At 56.6% G+C, this 22,296-nt stretch overlaps 2 protein-coding genes across 10 annotated transcripts in view; one reads left to right on the top strand and one right to left on the bottom strand.

Moving 5' to 3' along the window:
• STX6 (syntaxin 6) overlaps nucleotides 1–22,296 on the top strand; it is a 75,623-nt gene that overhangs the window by 45,135 nt on the left and 8,192 nt on the right. For 4 of the 6 annotated variants that reach the window (XM_055084196.1, XM_055084193.1, XM_055084198.1 and 1 more), the window contains one exon: nucleotides 9,607–9,816. In XM_055084196.1, coding sequence (XP_054940171.1) covers nucleotides 9,607–9,816 — 210 coding nt within the window. Of the gene's footprint in view, nucleotides 1–9,606; nucleotides 9,817–14,768; nucleotides 14,921–22,296 lie in introns of those variants that run through there. The other 2 variants (XM_028488613.2, XM_055084195.1) reach the window with 2 other exon arrangements.
• The window catches only part of KIAA1614 (KIAA1614 ortholog), a 42,166-nt gene continuing 26,148 nt past the window's right edge, over nucleotides 6,279–22,296 (bottom strand). For 3 of the 4 annotated variants that reach the window (XM_028488611.1, XM_007105131.3, XM_028488610.1), the window contains 6 exons: nucleotides 20,109–21,619; nucleotides 18,120–18,276; nucleotides 16,205–16,466; nucleotides 13,121–13,248; nucleotides 12,225–12,409; nucleotides 6,279–7,458 (listed from right to left, as the gene is read on the bottom strand). In XM_028488611.1, coding sequence (XP_028344412.1) covers nucleotides 7,265–7,458; nucleotides 12,225–12,409; nucleotides 13,121–13,248; nucleotides 16,205–16,466; nucleotides 18,120–18,276; nucleotides 20,109–21,619 — 2,437 coding nt within the window. In that variant the 3' untranslated portion in view covers nucleotides 6,279–7,264. Of the gene's footprint in view, nucleotides 7,459–12,224; nucleotides 12,410–13,120; nucleotides 13,249–15,119; nucleotides 15,595–16,204; nucleotides 16,467–18,119; nucleotides 18,277–20,108; nucleotides 21,620–22,296 lie in introns of those variants that run through there. The other variant, XM_028488612.2, reaches the window with a different exon arrangement.

Below are 22,296 nucleotides of genomic sequence, written 5' to 3'. Positions count from 1 at the left end.
CATTGCAGTGGCTTTTCTTGTTGCAGAGCGTGGGCTCTAGGCACGCAGGGCTTCAGTAGTTGTGGCACGTGGGCTCAGTAGTTGTGGCTCGTGGGCTCTAGAGCGCAGGCTCAGTAGTGGTGGCGCACGGGCTTAGTTGCTCCAGGGCATGTGGGATCTTCCCGGACCGGGGCTCGAACCCGTGTCCCCTGCATCGGCAGGCGGATTCTTAACCACGGTGCCACCACGGAAGCCCCAAGGGAAATACTGCTGAGGCCCATTTTACACCTGAAAACTAAGGCATGGAGCAATTCAGGAATTTGCCCAAGGTTACAATCAGTAAGTCAGAATGGGAACCCAGGTCTGACTGGACCATTATGCAGCCTCCCCAAAAAGTCACCATCCAGGTTTCAGGGGTGACAAGCAGGTGTTTCTTTCAGCAAAAGCCATTGTTCGAACCAGAGAAACGGTAGAGTAAAGCTGAGGAGAGGAAGGGGGATGAAATAGCCTGCGGCACAAGTTAGCGGTGGATGAAAGCGCTGAGCTAGATGTGCCGGAGACAGTGACGGCCACCAGCCACCTTGGACTAGACCATAACTCGAACCCCATAAACCTACTGTAGAGTTCAAGAAATCTGGTCAAGGACCTCAATCAAGCGGTTCAGCCTTGCTGATGAAATGTTCTGGAGCTTTTGTTTATTTGGCTGGAAATGTGCAAAAAATAAGTGAGGCAAACATTATAGAAACTCAGAAAAGCCTGGAGACGGTCTGGGAAGCACAGGATGAGAAAGTTGTGGCATCTGAAGGCTGCTGTGAGCTCCCGTGGCTGCCAGCATTCCTTGTTCCTGAGATAACACCCAGCCGGAGGGAGGCTAGTAAGCCTGGGGCTGCCTCTCCTGGGAAGGCTTTCTGCTCACCAGGTACAATGGGGCCTCCTGCCTGGGGCTCCCATTGTAGCCCTTGGCACACGGGTTTGTGTCTTTGCACAGCTGTAGCTGCCTCCACCCTGGGTATATGGGCATCGCCAGGGCAGGCCTCTCCCCGGTGCCCGGCATCTGGCCAGACCCTTAAGGGCAGCTTCACACTGTGAGTTGGGGCCTGAGTCCAGATTGCAGAAGGAGAAGACAAAGGCGGGCCCAGCAGGCAGCCCAGCATCCACAGGAGAGCCCGGATACCCTCCAGGCCTGGCAGGACAGCTGTTAAGCCCTGGCGCCGTGGGCAGAGTGTCAGAGCCAATCCCAGCAGCCCCTTCCTCAGGGCCCAGCACTCCGACCTGCAGCCTAAGAGAGCTGGGCAGAGCTGCCTGCCAAGGAAGGCTGTTGCCATTTCTAAGCAGGTGCTCTGGCTCTATAGGAAAAGGAAAACTTCAGAGAGGATGATGGGGAGGGAGGGAAGGAAGGGGACCAGGTGACAACCCAGCCTTTTCAATAGCTCTGGAGGCAGCCTGGGGACTTGGGGTGGGAAATAGGTTGGGCAGATTAGCCAGGGAAGTCCAATTGTTGCCAGGTAAGTTTGGTGGAGGATAAACAAGCAGTTCTATGGGAAAAGAACCATAATGAAGAGCCCTTGGTACCAGATTCTATGGGAGCTAAGGGGAGGGAGCCACAGCATGCAGGTGTTGAAACTGAGCAGGACCCTGTGGGGCTCCTGGGCACAGAAGCCTTTCTGTCCCCCATTTCTTGTCTGTAGGGAACAGACTCCAGCCTCCATGACCTTCCCTGAGTTCCAAAGGGCAGATTCGAACAGCTGCTAATCAGAGAGGGGAGGGGATGCAGAGACAAGGGAGGAGCAGCCAAGAAACAGTAGTGCAGCCTGGGAGCAGGTCCTGGTTCCGCCTCAAAGGATATACATAATATCTCTGAGCTCTTTACAGAACTAAAACCCCTAACAAATGGAAGATGTTAGCATTCTTCATTCCAGAGAAGACCCCCTGAGGCCAGATTAAAGGAACCAGGAGATTACCGGAGACCAGATTAAAGGAGTGCAGGCCCTGCACACACCCTAATTTTATCAGCAACCCCACCCTTGAACCACTGCTATAAAACTCCTCACCAAATCCTCCGCGATTGGGACACACAGTTTTCAAGGCACGTGCCTGCTGCGTCCCCCTTTGCCTGGCAAAGCAATAAACCTGTTCTTTTCTACTTCACTCAAAACTCTGTCTCCGAGATTCCATTCGGCACTGGTGCACAAGTTTTCAGGATCAGTGTCAGGGAAATTCTTCCCAGGGCAGGCACCTCTGACATTTTTGAAGGCTGTCTGGGGTCGGTGGGTGGACAAGGGGAAGATAGCTCCAACAAAGGCACACAAATAAGCTAAATGAACGGGTGGATGAATGAATGCATGGAGTTGGGGTGTGGTGGAACCAAGAAACCAACAACTGAAGCTCAAACCAATAAATGTTCACGTGGGAATCCTGCTGCCAGAGGCCAGCTTGGAGGACCAGGAAGTCCAGTCCAGTCACTGCATTCCACCCCCAGGGCACAGGCCTCCTCGATGACAGGGATGTAGAAGCAAGGAGACCTCTTTCCCCCAGGGGCCAGGTGCATTCACATCACCCTCCAGGCCAGGTTTCAGCAGCTTCCAAGTTGGGCAGCGCTGGGCCCTGAGGGCAGAATGGGGGGGCCAGCCTCCCGGCCTCAGCCCCAGGGCCTGTTCTATGCCACCCTCAGAGCATGGCCAGAACTCACTTCATATTACAACTCAGGACACACACGTCTGAAAGAAGCGTTTCCCACACAAAACCTACCCTTGCCTGTGCGAGGAGGCCCTGTTATTTTGTAATGTTGGTCTTTCTTTAAAAGATAGATTTTGTGACCCACTAGTGGTTGTGCCTGCAGTTAGGGAAACACTGTTCTTTAAAATGATTTGCCCGCCCTACTCCTCTCCCTACGCGGGGAGGTGGGAGTGCCAGCTCCATTTCCCTGAAGCAAAACCCGAGCCAAGCCCCCCACGCCGTCATGGTGAAGGTCACTGCGGAGCCGGTCCTGGGCCTCCGACGGAGGTGAGCCCCACAGGGTCCCAGGAAGGTGCATGGACGCAGGCGGGGAGTTGCAGAGGGCCGGGTTCAAATCCTCCTCCCTCCGCTAATTACTTCCTGTGTGGCCTTGGATAAGTAATTTAACCCCGGAGTTTCGGACTCCTAGTTTGTAACACGGAGATAAGTAGTCCCTCCCTCGCAGCGTCGCCGTACGCATTCAGGATTGGGACCATTATGTCCCCAGCAGAACTCTGGAATACTTGGGCAGGCAAGCAGGGTGGGAGACGGCGCAGCGCCTGCGCGTCCCTGAATTCCCAGGTTCACCTTGATTTCCAAAATTCGAGCGGTGCCTGCTGTTCCTCCCCGCGACAGCCCTCGGGGCACTGCGCGCACCGGGTCCCCATTCCTGCGCCCCGCCACGCGTGCCCGCCCCTGCGTCGCCTCGCTGCCCCTCCCGCCGGCTCCAGCTCGTCCCCCCGCCGCGCTTCGCGCGCCGCCACCACCGCCTTCTTTGAGCCGGGCGCGCGCTCCGTGCAACTCTCCAGGCTGCCCTCTCCCTCCACGCCGCCCCCGCCCCCCCCACAACGGTGCGTTCCTCGAGGCTAAACTGAGGGTCGTCGTCCTCCTGGCCCCGGGCGCCGAGCCAAGCGTCCTGGGTGTGCGGGGTGAGGGGCGTGTAAAACCCCCAAGAACCCAGCCCAGTCAAACTCCAGGCTCCAACCCTCCTGCGGCTGTGAGCGCGCCTGCGCCCGGCTGGACGTGCCCAAGGGGGCAGCGCCCTGGCGCACCCCTGGCCCCGCCGAGACGAGCAGCCGAAGGCGCGGAGACGCGGGAGGACGCGGACCGAGGCAGGCGGCCTGGTGCGCAAACCGGTCCCAGCCTCCTGCCGGCGCGGCGGGGGCCTCCGGGTCAGCGGACGGGCGGGGAGGGTACGGCCGGCGCAGAGCCCCACCCGGCCGACCCGACTTGCCCGCGACACCCGAGGAACAAAGTAGCCTCGCGGGGAGGGCGCGGTGGGCGCCGGGTAGTAGCCCGCACAGTCGCCCCCTGGTCGCTGTCCCGCGACACACCTCGTTCCCCACCCCGGGGGCACCCGGCCGCACCCTGCCGAGGAGACGCGCTCTCGCCTCCCACCTGCCCCTCCGCCACCGAGAAGAGGCGCCCCTGAAAATAAATAAAATAAACCAATCAGCGTCGGGGCGCCCTGGCCTCCCAGGCCTGCCTGGCGAGCACCGGGCCCGCGGTTTCGGCTGGAGGCTTCGGAACTTGCCATCCCACCCCACTCCGCTCCCGTCATCCTAAGGATTTGACGTCACGCCTGAGGTTAAAGTTGGTGCCACTTTCTGTACCGTGTTGTCGCAGTGTCAGGTGCCTACCTGTGCGAAGCGAGGTCTGGACACGTAGCGTACCATCACACTGCCACCGGAGGGGCAGAGAGCAGACTCGGGAGAAATCCATACCTTTGCACATGCTGTTTATTTTCCGTGTCTGAGCGTCCTTTCCCTTACCTTCCTGTGAGTTCCTCGTTTTACAAACGCTGCGTGGACGCACTTCCTCCCCCTGCGTAAGCCTGCCTTCCCCCCCACCCCCTGCCGCCCCCGTGTCCCGCCCCGCCCCTCTCCACTAACCACTGATCCCTCTCAGGCTCTCCACCCCGGCTAACCAGGTGCTTCCTCTCACTTCACCACCAGGCCAGGTGGGAATGTTTGAGCTCCTCCTCGCCTCTGGCCTGGTAAGGTAGAGCCCGTCTTTCTCATCTCTCTGAGCTCCTGCCTGGCATGTGGCCTGGCGCCTAGTTAACACGAGGTTCTAAGGGCGTTCAGATGGTCCTGTGGGAGGCGCGGATGACGCAGGGCTGGACATAGCTTTCTAGGTCAGTAGTTCCCCAGGCAGAGCAGATGGGGAGGGTCACACAGGAGGCTGGAGAACCCAAAGCCCCCTCCCACCCGCACAAGTCGGGGCCCAGCATCTTACCCCAGGAAGGAGGGGCTTCTGCCTCCGTGGAATTAGAGCAAGGCAGGTCTACTTCACACACAGCTCAGAGTGCCTCACTCCCTCCCTCCCTCCCCCCCATCCAGCCTTTTCTGGCATGGGGGGAGCGAGCTACAGAAGGAAGAGTGGGCGCTGAGTCAGAGTGCCGGGTCTGAATGGCCTCCACTGCTGCTAAACTTGGTTCTCCATCTGTGTAGATGAAGACAATAAATGGGACATCCCAGGCAGGACTATTTTAAGGACAAAATAAGATGTGTCAAGAGCCTGACCCCCCACCTGGGATGTAACAGATGCAGCTGCTCAGTACCCCTTAGAGACCTTTCCCTGCCCAGTCCCAGCCCTAGCACCCCGCCCCCGCTTCCATTTCTTCTCAGCTGAGGCACGGTAGCGGTATCGTTATCCTCACCGGACAGAGAAAACAGGTGACTTTTGCCCCAGAAGCATTTTTCAACATGAAATTTTCCCAAAGTTTTATGACCACAAGGCCACAAGCTGGGGTACGGGAGCCACTAGGGTTTCCCCACTCCTGTAGTTTCACTGTGGGGCTATTTCTATGCTTTGGGGGCCCCAGGCTGCTCTCCGAGGTGTCCCAGCACCCTCTTCACATCCTGAAGGCCCAAGCACTTGTTCCATTGGTCCCTCTGGTCACCTGCTAGAGCCTCCCCAACCCCCCTTCATCCTCCCCCCAGGCCATCCCGGCCTCCCCATCCTGCAGTGCTGGGGGGCTCTGGGAGCCATGCTTTCCCCCACCCTCCAGGGACAGTAAAGAGGGGTTTTAACTGGCTCCTGCTCATAAGGCCCTAGGAGGGGAGAACACTCACTGCACACACACTCCACAGGATTGCCTGACCCCTTCCCCCATCCTCTTTCTCTCAGGCCACACATCTCCTTCAGCGACCTTGCCTGCTGAGAGGTGCGGCAACACTCGCTTTAACCTGATTCTGTTGTGTTTCTACCACAGCCTGCACCCAGCCAGTTGTAAAGCAGCCCTGGGCTGCCCACTCCAAGCCTCCCCCATCCCCATTGCTCCTATCCGAGGCCCCTTAGCTCCATTCTGTCTCCTGCTCCTAAATGCACCTTGCCCAAGGCTCCTCTACCAGCCAAAGGATGATCTCTGGAGGCTTCCGCCTCAACCCTGGCGTCACCCCAACCCCAGGGGCCTCCCCAGCCCTCCCCCTCTGGCATGCCAACACTGCCCACTGCTGTGCTTGTGTCCTCCCTCCCCCTCCCCTCCCCCTCCTCCACCCCAGGCCCCTGCCGGGCTAGTGAAGGTCAAGTGAGCATCCAGCCCAGAATTTGGCAACTCAGAGTAGGATAAGTTTCAGCGTTGTTCTTTAATAATTTAAGACTGACACACAGCCATCTACTCCCAGAGAGTCCCAACCCTCTGGGCAGTGGACGCACCCAGGCAGGACAGCCCATCCCGCTGCGCGTGCCCTGCCATCTCCCTGCCAGCGGCCCACCTACAGCTGCCCTCAGGGAGTCTGGGCAGAGAGCTTGTGGCTGGGGACAGCTTGCTACCAGCTGCAGCTCGTGTCCAAGGTCACAGGAGAAGGAAGACAGAGGTCCTCATGGCCAGGCTGTGGTGGGGGGCAGGGATGGTCTGGCCAGTCCCACTGGCCACAGCTGCACTTCCCTGAAATTGGTCTCGGTTTCCTTTTGTTCCTTCAACCTTATATCACAAAGATTTCCCAGAACTTCCTAACATTCTGACTACCAGATAACATCTCCCAGATGTTCTCCCACCAGACCACATGTGCTAATTTTGGGTTTGGAATATATGGGCAATGGCTGTAAGGCTGTTACTACTCCAGGACACTTTGTCCATTTCTGGAAAAAAACCAAAGGTGTCGAATGGGAGCTGGGAGAAATGAGACTGAAAAAGGCGGGCTCAAGGCCAATATGGCCAAGTACTTTCTTTGGCTCTGGAGTGGGAGGGGCTGGGGGAGCCCTTGACAGTGTGGGATGGGACCTGGGGGTAAGGCGATGCTCAGGGACCAACCAAGGACCCACTGAATCTCTCCCCTCCCCCTGCCAACAAAGGTGCAGGAAGATGTTGACAACACCTCAGGCCTGGTCAGGGCGGAAGACCCATATCTTTTCCCCGGTTCTGCATAAATTAACATCCTTAAAATACACAAACAGGCTCCTTCCCTCTGCTAATGTGGTCAGTCACAGAAGCCCTGCCAAGGCCCAAGGGGTTACGTGCCACCACGTTCATTTTCAGTAGACAAAGCAGCTTTATGTAGTGCATTCCCCTGGGGTGGTTCAGAGTTTCCAAGGGGGTGACGGTGAGGGCAAAGGCACCTCTGGGTCACCGTGGGACAGGCCTCTGCCTCAGCACACGGATCGACAAGCTCTCCGCGTGGGCCAGGAGCTCCCTAATGTGAGCCAAGCCCAGCCCTGCAACCTTGGCCCCGTTCACCTCGAGGATCTCATCCCCCACTCCCAGCAGCCCCGAGTACAGCTTGGCCGTGCTCTCATCAGCCATCTCCTGCACGTAGAACCCTGCAAAGGAAAACAGGAGAACTAACACAGGAAATCCAAATCAAAGACATGCAACTCTGTGGAATGCTCAGGTGGATGCTGTTTGGGGTGGAGGGGAGGGAGGTGCTCATACAGGGCACTACACACACACACACACACACACACACACACACACACACACACACACGTGGATGCTGTTTGGGGTGGAGGGGAGGCAGGTGCTCATAAAGGGCACTACACACACACACACACACACACACACACACACTCCCCCTCTCTCTCTCTCTCTCTCTCTCTCCATTATTCCACTTCACAACCGCAACTGGCTTTATAAATAGATACAGTGTGCCCACCTCCATGGTATAACTTCATTTCTCTGTCTCCTCTTTTAAAATCCTCCTAATACAAATAATGCTTTAAGCTGTTATTGTTCATGTATACCCCAGTGTGAATGAGCTAATCTTTTTTCTGGGATAAGCTTTGATTGTAAAATAGGGAGGAAAATGTTGAAAAATTGAGACAAAGACCTACCACATGCCTGGCACCCTGCTAGGTGGGATTCACACATAAGACCCAGCTGCTGCCCTCAAGTAGCTGGGTGGTGGATGGTATCATTGGAGTAGCGAACGTGGCTGAGGTCAAATCCAAACCTGGTTTGCTTCACAGGATTGTCTGGGACTAGCCCTGGCCTCAGTCTTCCTCAGATACGGTTCCTTACTTAGGATTCAGAGGCTTCTGGGCAAAAGCCCAGGAAACATAGAAATTCTGGCCCCATGTTTAAAGTCATTGTGGCTCACTTTTCCCTTCTTCACACATACTCTCTCCCCTCAGTGACCCCAAGAGGCCCCACCTGGCTGGGACCATTCCCTGGGTCTCTAAGGTAGGGTGAGCCTGGGAAGAACCTGCTTCTCCTTTCCTGGGGTTCAATTCGAGGAACTCAGTCGAGCAGGCTCTGGAAGGCTCTGGAAACCTCGGGCTGGCTGGGCTGGGCTCCCTTGCTACACAGTGCAGGACGGTCCAGCTGAGGGAGCCCCTCTTGCCTCAACTTCTGCTGAAAACCTTTCAAACTCTCCATCAGCTGCTTCCACCTGACAGTAAGGGAGCACAGGCTCTTCCAGCGAAAGCTGGGTGCCCTCCACCCAGACGCACTGAGTGAGCGCAGGTGTGCAGAGCCTCAGGCCCTTCCGCCGGAGGACTGCAGGGTGGAACCCTATGCTGCGACAGCCCCTGCAGGACTCATGGGGTCAGGTTAGCGTTGCCTTAAGCACCCTCGCTGCTCCCCCAGCCTGGACTTGGCTGGCTGATTAGAAACATTAAGCAGCTGCCCACCCCTGACTCCCTGCTTCCTCTCCCTAAAATCAGCTTCCTTAGAAGGGAGCCGAAAGAGCATCTCGTCTGGTCCCCCAGTCTCCAGCTGGAAGCCTTTTAAGATGTCTTGGACGAGTGGAAGGTCATCTTCTGGTCCGCTTAGCCCTGCAGGAGCTTCTGGCCCCAACAGAAGTCAAGCTTTTCAGAGCCCACCCTCTGAAATTCGGGTTTGAAAGTGCATTGAAACCTCCTCTAAGGCACCTGAAGGTTTGCAGCTCTGGCTGTAGCAAATCTGATCTGTTGACATACTCCTTCTCCCTGGTCTGACCTGCGGAACTGCCTCTCAGTGCTTCTTGGCAGAGCTGAGCCTTTCCTGCAAGGCCGGCTCCCTCCTGACAAGGTCTGTCTGCCATCTTGGCTGCACAGGGATTTTCTCTCAGCCCTTGCCCTATCCTTTCCCTCTTCTTTCTGGGTTCTTTAACAGCTTGTCTGCCCTGTCTGTGTGTTGGTGGCCTGGGGAGAGGCAGGTAAGGAGGGCAGGGGTGGAGCCGGCAGAAACGGCTGCTGTACCAAAGAACATGCCAGTGGGGAGTGATGAGAAAACCCAAAAGAATACAGCTGGAGGACCAGACACTGCTGTCATGCCTGGGGTAGGTTTCACAACTGAAAGTCACGACACAAATATGACAGAAAGACTGCTATCGAAGGCATTTACTGTCTGCTGGAAACGGCCTTTGTTAAGGATGTATGATCTCTGTGTTGTATTCAATTAGAAGCAGAAGGCGAAGCCTGCTGTTCTCACGTGCCTGTACAGAATCAGATGGGATAGCCAGCAAGTAACACCGCATCTTGATGTTTTAGTGAGGAATACAAACCAGCCCCAGCTCACAGCCCCTCTGAGGCCCAGGAGAAGTGACCCCTGGCTGCTGGAGCATGGCCTGTGGCAAGGAGGCACCAGCACCAGCCATGTTCCATGTGTGAGGGGAGCTCTGCGTGACATCCAGCAGCCAACTGCAGCAGCAGGAGCAGGGCACCAGCTGGGGAGGACAGGGAAGAGCTTGCACCAACCAGGTGAGGGGCATCCTGGGGAGCGGGCCAGGGCAGAGCCCAAGGAGCTCTTGGTCATTAGAGACCCCTGCCCATCAGCAGTCTATGACAGGGGATGGGGGGAGGGGGTCCCACTGCCTGCAAAGCGGCCTAAAGGGACTTTTGGGGAGGATGGGGGGCACAGTAGAATGGCCAGTTGGGTATGATCTCACGTTGACAGATGACGCAGATCATGTCTGCCCCTGTCTGGAGTTCTGCTCCCACAATACACACTCTTTTTCTGAAGAGGGAAGGGAAGAAATGGGCCAGGCACTTTCCCATATACCTCACTGAATGCTCCTTATGACTCTTCCAGGTAGGGTTTCATTAGTTTCATTTTACAAATTAGAGACCTGAGGCTCAGAGTGGGTCAGTAACCTGCTCAAGGTCACACAGCCAGCGGAGGCGCTGGAGTACAAACCACGCTCTGTTGTCTGTGCCTGCATGCTGCCTCTCTGGGAGAGCCTGTCTCCCTCACTGAAGGAGAGAGGAAGCTGGAGGAACGGGCAGAGTGGCTAACAGCCCGTGGAGCACTTTGCAATGGTCAACATATGCTCACAATGGCCATCTCCCCGTGAGGACAGACAGGCACCCTCCTGAGGGCCAGAGTGGGGAGAAACTCGTCCTCCCTTCTTCTCGCACTCATGTAAACTCCATCAGCAAACAGTTACAACTACCTTCAAGTCAACCACACCCCGGCCACTTCTCACCACCTCCACAGCCACCCCAGTCTAAGCCGCCACCACCATGTCTTCCCTGGACTGTTGAAATAGCCCTAAAACTGGTCTCCCTGGTTCCACCGTCACCCCACTAGGGTCTATTCTCAACACAGCAGCCAGTGAGCCTGTTAAAGTGTTCAATCAGAGCACGTCAGTCCCTGCTCCAAGCGCCTGGTGGCTCCTGTCTCACTGGCAAGAAAGCCCCTTCTGCCCTCAGCTCAGTCTCTCTCCCCCATTTCTGGGCTCAGCTGTCTCCCCACCTTTCTGCCCTCAGCTCAGTCTCTCCCCTTCACCCCTCTCTGTCCAGCTTGACCTCCTTGCAGTTCCTCCCACAGGCCAAGCTCATTCCCAGCCCTCAGGGCCTCCCACGGGCTGTTCCCTCTGCCTGGAATGCACTTCCCCAGACACCACATGGCCCACCCTCACTTCACTCCAGTGTCTGTCTGCTCAGGGGTCTCTTCTCAGAAAAGCTGACCCACCGGTACTCCCATACTCACTGCCCTTGGGCCTTATCCTGCTTTATTTGTGTTTGTTTCTTAGTACTCTTTGCCATCTGACATACATATAACACATTATATGTATATATAAAATATATAAATAAATATAAATATAAATAAATAAATAAACATATATATTATATATTTGTAGATACAGTCTAGCTCCCTCATGAGAACGTGTACTCCTGAGGATGAGGATTTTGTCTGTTCCATTTACTGCTCTATCCCCAGGATCTACAACCACCTAGTAGGTGCTCAACGTATATTGTTGAAAAATGAATGATGGAACATATGCAAGAACTCGCTGTGGTCTGCAGCTCTGGCAGCAGGCAGATTTCAGCCAGCTAAATAATCTTGACCTAGGAGATCAAAGCAGAGGACTAAACCCTCCGCGGCACAGCGCAGCCAGGGCAGCTTTGAGCGTGTCTTTCTGTGTCTGTCTCTGCCTTTCTTCCTCCTCACTCTCCTCTCCTTCCCACTCCTGCATGTGCGTCTTCCTTCCTTACTCATCTCATCTGAGAACTATATGTCAAGGTCCCTTGCCCTGTGATGGATTCTGACCCACAGACCTTGGGTAAAGGCCTGGGGAAGTCACTTTGCCCTGAAAGATTCATGGGGCAGGGCTGAGAACTTGCCAGAGTGCAGAGGATGTTCAGAGCCCCTCCCTGATCCTGCCAGTACTGAATCAAGACCTAGCAGGCTGCCCAGCCAGGGGCCTGGAGCCAGGATGCATGTGAACACACCCGGCAGGAGCCAGCCCTGAGGGAGGGGCCTGATGCACAGACAGGCAGGCACGGTCCACGGTCCACGGTCCACGTGCCCAGACGTACTCCACAGCTACAGGAAGGGAACCAGTTAAACACACCAGCCACATCAAAGGGATCCAGAGAAGCAGCCAGCACAAACAACCTCCCTCAGGCTCTCCAGTGAAAAGATGGCATTGAGATTCTGATTTCAAGATGGACAGACGGACAGTGGAGGAAGCCTGCCATCTCTACCCCCTTGAGGGGGGAATTCCAGTCCTTTCTCTGAGGCTCTCTGAGTCCAGAGCTCATTGTTCAGCCAAAGACAGGAAACGGAAACAACCACAGCCAGAAGGCACTGCAGTGGTTTGCCAAGGCCCCAGGGCTGTGGAGCCTGGAAAGGGAGGAGCGCGGGGGGGGGGGGGGGGGGCTACCTGAGTCCCGGCGTCCGTTCCCAGAGGCCACACAGAAGCCGAAAGTGCCCTCCGGGGAGCGCTGTAGCTGCAGCTGGCTCGTGCCGTCTGGGAACACCTCCACCATGCGGCCCACGGCGCGAGCCAGGCCCGGGGCACTCACGTCCTCCACGCTGAGGGAGGGCCGGGGCGGCGCCTTGGCTGGCCTGTGAGGGGCCAGAGGCGAGTGAGGGCAAAGAGGGCCAGCACTGGGGCCCAGCCCCTCCCTGGCTGAAAGACGGGCGGACGCCACGAGCCAGGGCTGAGCCTGGCGGATTCCCACAGCCGTCTGAGACTGCGCAGAGCCCGCTGCAGACCCAGAAGCCCCTCCCCCAAGAGCAGTGGTTGTTAACCTTTTTAGGTGCAGCGATCTCTCTGAGAATCTGGCGAAAGCTTTAATTTTACCTAAAACTTCCAGGAGTTAATGGACCCCCTGAAGTTCCTCTATGGAGCCCTGAGTAAGAGCAGCTAGCCTAGCAGGTCTCATCAGAGAGAGTGGATTTCTCTAGGCAGGGGTCACAGGGCGAGGGTCTCTTTGGGGGCCCTGTCTCTGGATCTTCAGTCAGATCTTTAGCTGGGCTAAGGAAGCTCCCTGAACATTCTGATTTCAAAATGTCATTAGATAGTAGAGGGATGGAGGAATCAAACTTTCCAACTCTACAGAAACCCCAACCCCTGTCCAGTGGCACAGGACAAGGGCACCGAGGAATGGGCTCCAAGACCCCTGAGGCAACTGAGGCACAGGTAGCCAGCCTCACTTTCTCTTTTAAAGGGACCCCCCACCCTCGGGCCGTGCTGCTAAGGCAGGAAGGAGTTAAGCATATAGCTCCAGTGTCCATGCCCTAGGTTTACGCTCCAAACCACTTGCCCACTCTTACCTGTCAGCTGCATTGTGATCCCCTGGCTCCCCTACCAGGTAGAGGTTGGACCGGTCCACCTTGCCACTCAGCAGAGAATGGAGGTTCTGAAAAGAGGCAACTTTCCGACGTTGGCGAGAGGGTGACACCTAGTGGGAAGGGCCCAATATTGCAGGTGAGAAAAGCCACCTGGCAAGGGGTTGACAGAGAGGGGACCCCAACCATGAACCTGAGGGCCTGCTAAGAAAGTAATGGCATAAGCTTTTGTCATTACTTCAAAGTGCTTAACAGGAATAACCATAACTTACTTAAGGAGATGGGCCTATGTAGGCGTTTTGAAGCTTCAAAGTAAAAAAAATGGGGGGCTGAAATAACAACTGAATAGGGTAATGCTAATTATCTCACTTATCAAGAAAATCTAATTTTTTCCTTGATTATGAAAAAAGGGTGAAATCAATCACAGAATAATAAACACAATTGTAGAGTTAAAATCTTAAATAGTTTGTGATTCTTTAGTATCCCTTTTATGATCGCTGATGTTAAAAATTTTATCAAGTATGCACCTTAAAACACTGTGCATTAAAAAGATGGACAAGACGAAAGTCCCTCAAGGAGTTCGCACCATGATGGGGGTGAGGTGAGCATGGACAGGTCAAAAGCCCTAAATGCATGTTGTAAGTGTGAGGCTAGAAGCACGGACAACGCTGTGCAGGGAAGCAGAGACAGACTCAGCTCAGGAGGCTCCAGGGCACTGGAGGAGCTGACGCCTGCGCGGGGCCTGAAGCATGAGCTCTCCAGGTGAAGACGGAGGTGGGGTGTTCCAGGCAGAAGAAATAGCAGATGCAGACAGAGAGAGATGGGAGAAAGCATGGATGTTCTGGAACATACTCATGGTCTAGGTGGCTGGGCTGCAGAGGTGATGGGAGACAGGCTGGAGCCAAGGGGCCACACCAGGAAGGACCTTATATGACCTGATGAGGAGCCACTGAGTGATGTTAATCAGAAGAGTTACAAGGTCAGATCGGTGTTCCAGAAACTGACCCAGTGAGGAGGCTATTCCAAGGGTGGGGGTGGGAGGCAGTGAGAGGCCGACTTTTAAACAAATACCGCACACATTATTTAACACATTGGAAATCCGTGCTCTCAGGAAGATGTATTATCAAGAAGCTTAAGAGGGGGCCCTGACCTTGCCTCAGGGCTCCGGAGGGCCTTCTGGGAGAAGTCAACTCAGAATGGAAAGACAAGCAGGCGTTCCCCAAGGAAATGGGGGAGGGGAGAAGGGAGGAGCCTTCCAGATGCAGGTGCAAAGGTCAAAGAGCCATAGCCACTAGAGGACGTGGGAGCAGCCCACGTGGCGAAGGTGCTCACTGCCCACAGAAGGGCAAAAGGAAAACCAAGCCAGGGCAGCAGCCATACACCCTCTCACCACACAACAGTCTAACAGGAAGGTGTTCACGCTGAGATATGCCATGAATATACCAGGCTGAGATGGAGTCTTCTTTCATGTTCTTTTTTCAGTTCTTGAACAATTCTTTCTGCTGCGCAGTCCTCCTGGCACTTGCTCCCACTCTTTCTTGGCCAGCTTCCTTCCTAACTTTGCCCACTTGGCTTACATTGCCCATAACCCCTCTCCTACACTAATGGGCTGTCATTTCCCTTGGGTTTACAGAGATTGAAGCTTTGATGGCCATACATCCTGGCACCACGGCTCAGACACACTGGGGACAGATCTAACTTCATGAGAAAAGCAGCAAATTCCTGGAGCACAATGCCACTCTAGGCTTTTGTCCCCAGCTTGAGATGGCTTTGCTTTTGTTTCTTTGTCTTCCATTCATTCATCCAGCAAATATTTATTCTGTATGGGGTGCAAGACAACCAATGGAATTTTCATTCAGCCTGCGTTCTCTTCCCTACTTCAGCCTGAAAAATGAAAGGCTCCAGTGCCCCAAACTGCAATCGCCAGCTTCGTTCTGCCCAGGGGAGGGAGCAGGGGAGAGAAGAATAGACATAATACCTGGAAACACCTGGAATAGAACAGCACTTTCAGAGACATAGCTGAGAGTTAGGTGCTACTGTTGGTTTGCTGTTGGTTTATCCTCTAGCACGTGGGAGGGGGGACTTTAGCAGGTTGCCCTGCGTTCACACACTCACTCACTCGTTCATTCACTGTGTATTGAGTATGTCTACCATACTAATCATCATACTAAATATTTGGAATTTAAAGATCAAGTAGTGTCTCCGCAGGGAATCACATTCCACTCAGGGGAAATAGACAAAAGTTAAAATACTAGGTGACAAGTTCTGTGCAGGAGGGAAGCACAAGGATGAGAAGGGAAGACAGAGCAGAGGTGCCCAGCTCAGCCCAAGGAGGGACTGGAAGTCGCTTCCTGGAGAAGGCAGTGCCTTCAGTGTTGATGGATGAGCAGACATTAGCAGGTAGAGAAGAGCATTTCCGGTGAAGGTTCAAAGTCAGACTGTGTGGCCTGATTACAGAACTGCAAAGTCAAGGATACATGGGGTCAAGTGTTAGAAGAGTGATGAGATGAACGCAGTCAGATCACAGAAACCCTTTGGCAATGTCGAGTGACCTGAACTTTATCCTGGGGGTGATAAGGGACCAGTGGCAGGTGTTCAGCGAGGGGATGGCAAGGCCAGATTTGCACACCAGAAGGGCCACTCTGAAAACCACATGGAGAAAGACAGGGCAGGGACGCTCGTCAGGAGGCCGTTGAGGTAATCCAGGCGTGAAGTGATTTGTGCTAGACTAACCGAGTGCCTGTGGCCACGGAAAAGGTTCCAGAACGATCAGGCAGTCGACACCAGGACTGGGCAGAGGAGGCAGAGTGAGGGCGGGGGTCTAGGATGAGCCCAGGCTGGGGCAGCGGGGTGGAAGGACAGAAGCTTGGGTGCTTCCCACTCCCACTGTGTCCAGGGAATCCATGTCTCAACGGATGGACTGTGGGGATGCCAGTAGCTTCCCTTTCTCCAGCTGGGACTCCTCGGGCAGCATCCTCAGCACTTCTTTCCTCCTTCCACCTTTCATTCCAATGGTGGCTACACCCCCACTGGCCTCACACACCCCTCGGCTGGGCCCTTGGGACTCACCGGATGCAGGGATTGTAACGATGGGGCTCTCTTCATTTTGGGGGCGCTGGTGTGTGAAGCCGGGCTGGGCGCAGGGGGCTGCAGCTGCTCCACGCTGTAGCTGCGGGACTTGCCCAGCTTGGGCCTTGTGCCCTGACTTGTCAGGGCCAAGAAGAACTTTTTCAGCCCCAGGGTGGAGGAGATGCTGCCGCTGCTTTTCTTGTTCTTGTCAGAAGGGGCAGCTGAGGGCAGGCTGGGTCCCACACTGACCCCTGGCAATGCTCTGAAACGCAAAGGTGGACATGAGGTGGGTGGGAGAGGGCTGGACGAGACAAGGGCCCATCCTGTGCGCCCCAGATGGGCCCGCGCCACTGCCTCACGGACGAAGTGACAGCCAGGCTGCACAAAGGAAGGCCGCGCGGACTTCTGCAGGATACTCTGCTTGGGTAGACTTTAGGGAGAAGCTCAGACAAGACCCTTGGTGTCACACTCAACTGTGGGTTCACTCAATCGTCCGTCCATCCAATATTTCTTCAGAACCTCTTCTAGGCCTCTTCTTGGCAGATAACTGGGGTATGTGATAAACATGACAGGCAAGGCCCTTACTCTCGGGAGCTTACAAACAGAGTAGTAAACAAAGAAGAAAACCCACCAGCAACCGATGAGCAGGGTGAAGCGGAGAGTGACACGGTGGCCGGGGAAGGCCCCTCTGAGAAGATGACATTTAAACCGAGGGCTGAATGGCAGGAAGGAGCCAGTCCTGTCGAGCCCGGAGGTGAGAATTCCAGGGCAAGGGAACAGCTGGAATCACAGCTCTGGGCAGGAAGAGGCTCAGTGTGTGGTGGGTTCAAGGACATAATGGAGCCAGGTCCACAGGACATCAACATAATGAGCAAGGGGGGAAAGAGGGGCCAGATGGGGTCAGACAGGTGGGCTGAGGCAGGATTACACTGAGTGCTATAAGCCAAGGTAAGGGGTTTGAATTCTACTCCAAGTGAGAGGAAAAACCACGGGGGGGTTTCAGCAGGAGAAATGACACCATTTAATTAAGGTTTTAAAAAGATACCTCGGACTGTTGTATGGAGGAGGAACTGCAGGGGCGAGAGGGAAGGCAGAGAGCAGGTAGGGACTATTAGATTTGTACAGAAAGAAGGAATGCACTGAGACCAGGAGAAATGCCGTCCAGGTGGCTGCAGGAGCCAAAGAGGACTTGCCAGTGGATGAGGGTGGGAGAGAAGGGGGAGGGGGCAGCCAAGACGACGCCCTGAGTCGGGGCGTGAGCTCTGTGTGGATGGCGGTGTGCTGTGTGTTTGCCGGGAGGAGGACCCGGGGAAGCAGCTTTTGTCGAGAGCGATCGAGACTTCCACTAGGCCTTTCAGGCATCCTAGTGGAGATGTCGGGGGAGCTGGATACACGAATCTGGAGTTCTGGGGAGCACATGGGGCTGGAGATCTGGCTTCAGTGGCATGTGAAGCCTTGGGCTACATGTCACCAGGCATGGTGCGAAGTGGAGAAGAGAAGGCCCGGCCAGAGGACCAGCTCACCAAGGCTCTGAGGCCCCAGAGCAAGGACTCAGACCCTCAGTGCTGGAGGAGAGCACGGAAACATGAGTGCCGGGCTGTTTCCCAGCCCAGAGTCAGGAGCAAGTCCTCTCAGACGGAGAGCCCATCCTGGGAGCACCTCGAGGGCTGGGACTGTCTGCGTAGCTGTGCCTAGCACAGTGCCTGGAGCTTCAGGCCATTCAATGGAAGCTCAGTGAGCGAATAACCACGTACACTAGACTGAACAGGGCTGGCAAAGGAGTGCTGGGGTGCCACGCTTGCACCTAGTCTAGGAGTCCCCCGAGGATGGGGAGTAGTCAGCTTATCACGCTAGCACTCCAGGGGGTCTCTTTCCCTACCCAGTGCCCTAATCCCCCACCTCCTGCATCACTCACCGGGATGACACATGCCCTACAGAACTCGGCTCTGTCCTCTGCAGGCCGCCCTCTGGTTCCTGGCTGGACTCTGGCTCCTCTGAGGCCGGGGAGAAGGTGATGCCCATGGAGTTGATGGTGCCAACAGCTACTGAGGCGAGACAGCTCTGGAGTCCTCCTGCAATAGCCACAGCATCCCTCCTATGTCACTGACCGATCCATCACCATGGGTCATGGGCGGGGGGCAGACGTTCCCAACCCAATGACAGAGGCAGGAGAGCCAGAGGCAGATGGAGAGAAGTCGGAGCCCCACGAGAGCGGCGGAGGCAGTGGTGAGATACACGCGAAGCAGGGAGGGGTCTGATTTCCTGCTGAACCCCGTCACCCCCAGCACAGCACCTCGTGCACAGTAGATGAGAAATAAACATCTGTGAAATGAAGGGCTGCTTGTGATAAGCCAAGTCCCTCCTACATCAAGAGACAGTTGGTGGTGGGGGGGCGGATTTTGTATTCCTGGGACAAAAACCACAATCTTGCTGGCTGTGACATCTAACAGCTAAACGATAGCCACCGTTTTTGGAGCACGTGTGAAGTTCCAGACAATGCGTTAAATGCCCTACAGAGATTATTTCATGGGTTCCTAGGAAATGGGTTCTATCATTCTTCTCAGGTTATAGAGGAGGAGCCCAGGACCTCCTGGCTAATGAGAGGAGCCGCCTCACCTGGCCCTCTGCTCCAGGTCTCGAGCAGGTGAAGGCCAGGCTGCCCAGAAAGGTCAGCAGCTCTCAGAATAAATGCCTCGTAGGAAGTGGGTAAGGGCAGCCAGCAGCCAGCCTAGAGTCCGCCCAAGGGAAGAAAACCACACTCAGCACAGGGCAGGGGGGAGCTCAGGGTGGGGCCTGCTTCCTCAAGGTTCGTGTGAGCAAGGAAGGGAGAGGGAGCGTGTTTGCCCCCCACGTAGTGGAGCGTGTGGCCGGCACAGCCGGGGCGGGGCAGGGGGACGCTCGGCATTCACATCCGCACCAAGGTCAGTAAGGCCTGTCACCTCTCTGCCCTCTTCTCCACTCTGTTTCCAAGCCCTGGTTTCCCCCTGAGCCGTCACAGCCCCAGGGCTGCCAGGGCCGCGGGCACAGGAAGGCAAGGCTGTGTACGTCGTTGGGCCTGTTATCTCTGCCTAAGAGTGAGCGGCTGAGTTGCTCACCTCAGATCACAACATCGGGGGATCAGAGCCCAAGGGCCGCCAATGCTCAGGATTTGCCCGTGATATGAGGACCCCTTCCAAGGGCAGAGGTGATACCCTCTATCCTTCAGCAGCCTTTGCTGCTGAAACCTAACAGCCTGCCCAGCAGGCTCGGGGGTCTAGGAGGGCTTGGGCACCAGAGAACGACCCCAGCACTGTTTGTAGGAGCTCTGCCCACTGGGCACCTGGACAGCACATCTGCTTCGCCACATGGAGGAGGTCTCGAGGGCTGGATTCCTGCTGAATTACTTCACATATGCATCCCCCACAGGGCCTAGGATGGTACCTGGCCTGTAACAGGTGCTCCGTCAATACTGAATGAACGAGTGAATGAATGAAAGGATGACCTTCAAGCAGAAGGACCTTAGCCGTGTGATTATTTGGCATTTGCTGCTCTCAGTAAATCCTGGAGCTGCTGCTTCTTCCTGCTCTGTTGGTAGCAAAATTCCCTTAAAGCCCAGGCCTGTGGCAGCCACAGAGCTTGGAGCTCCTGTACACACCTCAGGGTTCTCACTACCGCAGCTCGCAGGGGGAGCTGGCTAATCCGCCTCCAGGGTGATGTGGAATCCTGTACCAGCCCACGGACCCCGCCAGCTTCCCCAACATTCGCCGCGGCTCTGGGGGCTCCTCGGGGCTGCTATAGGAATGGTGCATGGGTGTGTCATCTATTAAGATGAACAGTAAGTGAAGACTCGGAGTGCCTGGTGGGCCACAGACCCAGCCTGTGGCCTCTGGTCTAGGACCGCCCTAGCCCCAGGGGAATCCCTTACCATCTCTGTGGTCATCCAGCGATGCTGCAGGCTTCTGGCTGTAGGCACCCTTCTCCCCACTGCCCGTGAGGATGGCTCCTCCCCAGGGCTCCTGCAGCCCCTGGGGCGTGCTGTTGTTGCAGTGACCGGTGGACGGGGCCCGCAGGGGGCGCGTGACACAGGGGCTGCGGGGCTGGGGCTGCGGCCTGGTGAGCTCACAGGCCCTGGGAACTACACTTCGGGAAGAAGGCATGGGGGCGTCCATAGGCTCTCCCTGGTCACCCGGCCTGCGAAGTCCAGCCAGGGCTGCCTTCCTGTGAGACACAGGGGAGGCGGTGTTCTTTGAAGAGGGAGGGGTCGGCACCCAGCCTTCGGGGGAGAGGGAAGCGGCTGGCTGCTGGGCCTGGTCGGGGGCAGAGGGCTCTGCGTGGCTCTGATTCGGGGAGTCAGTTCCCAGAGACTCTTGGCTCTCTACAACCTGGGCTTGTCTGCCTGGCCCCGAGGAGCCCACCTTCACAGAGGAGGCGATGGCATAGGCTGTCCGGGAATCCACGGGCTGAGCCCAGTGATTTTCCGGCCCTGGTCCAGGCTGGGACCCCAGGGAAGCCCTCTTAGAGTCCTGGACAAGAGGCTTAGAGAAAGCATCTTCTCTGGGGAGCAGAGTCCCCGCAGGCGTCTGTCCCATGCCTTCTGTCACCTCATCCAACACCTCCACTAGCTCCAGCCCAGGCAGGTAGTGCGGGGCCTGAGGGCTCCGGAGCGGCCCCATTTCAGCCTTTCGGAACCACCTGTGGCCTCCCCGAGGCCTGGAGGCCCGCAGACGGGGGCTGCTGCCGCGGACCCTACTGGGCTGGGAGGTCCCGGCCTCCTCACTGTCGGTCCTGCAGCTGTCGGAGGTGTCCGTGCTGTCCAGGGCCGAGTCTACCTCCTCGGGGCGCGCCTGGCCCCCGATGTGCGTCTCCCGGATCCACTCGGTGTGGAGTCCGGGCTCGGAAGGGAAGAGCCGGAGGGGGCCGCCCAGGCCCCGAGGGCTGCGGGGCTGCGCCAACCCCCCCTCCATCCCGCAGGCGGCTTCGCGCTCCCGGAGGACCCTCGGGTCGGGGGCGATGCAGTGGCCGCAGGCTCGGCACCTCCTCTCGCTGCCCTGAGCGGGCGGCGGCGCGGGGAGGCCCCGGGGCTCCAGCCCGCCCAGCAGCGGGTGGAGAGACCCCGCGCCCGCGTCCTGGCGCCGGCAGCCCCCGTGGACGTAGTTGGCGAGGTCGGGCTTGGAGCGCAGGGGGCCCTGGTCCGCCGGCTGCAGCGCGGTGCTCAGCACCTGGCGCTGACGCTGCTGCAGCCGCTCGAGGTAGCGGGACTCGGCGTCGCGGGCTGATTCATCCTCAAAGCGGACGTGGGACGGGGAGGCGGCCCGCTTCGGCCACTGCCCGCTGCTGGACTCCCCGCTGGAGGAGTCACTCGTGTTCCCGTTCTGGAGGTTGTCTCTGCAGGCAAGGGTCATCCTCGGGTCCAAGGCTGGGCTTTTCCGCCCATCTCTGATGGGGAGGCAGGAGGAGACAGGTCACGGGCAGAAAGAGGGGAGGAAGGTACAGACTCCCCGCTGGGCACCCACCAGACCCCCTCCACCCTGGGGTACAGTCTCCCACAGTGCTCAGTGGAACTACAACCCAAAGTTGCCCCCAGTCAGGTTCCTCCGGAGTCGGGCTGCAAAACAGAGCAGCTTACAGGTGCATCCTGATCCTGAACACAGCGCTAAACAAAATGAATACAACCTTCTTTACTTTTGGCTTTCCCTCTGTTGCCTGGCTCAGCCTGAGTTAAGATGAAACACTATTAAACTCAGGATTGTACAGAAGGATGATACCGAAGTCCTCGTGTGTGTGTGTGCGTGTGCGTGTGCGTGTGTGTGTGTGTGTGTGTTTAGGAGAAGAAGTGAGCCTGGCCATCATGGGCATCTGATGAATTGTGGCAATACTGTATTTTTTTTTTTTTTTTTTTTTTTTTTTTTTTGCGGTACGCGGGCCTCTCACTGCTGTGGCCTCGCCCGTTGCGGAGCACAGCCTCCGGACGCGCAGGCTCAGCGGCCATGGCTCATGGGCCCAGCTGCCCCGCGGCATGTGGGATCCTCCCGGGCCGGGGCACGAACCCGTGTCTCCTGCATCAGCAGGCGGACTCTCAACCACTGCGCCACCAGGGAAGCCCAATACTGTAT

This window comes from Physeter macrocephalus, chromosome 4, assembly GCF_002837175.3.
Source record: "Physeter macrocephalus isolate SW-GA chromosome 4, ASM283717v5, whole genome shotgun sequence".
Lineage (NCBI taxonomy): Eukaryota > Metazoa > Chordata > Mammalia > Artiodactyla > Physeteridae > Physeter > Physeter macrocephalus.
Note: the sequence above shows the minus strand (reverse complement) of the source record. Positions and strands in the feature narration are given on the sequence as shown.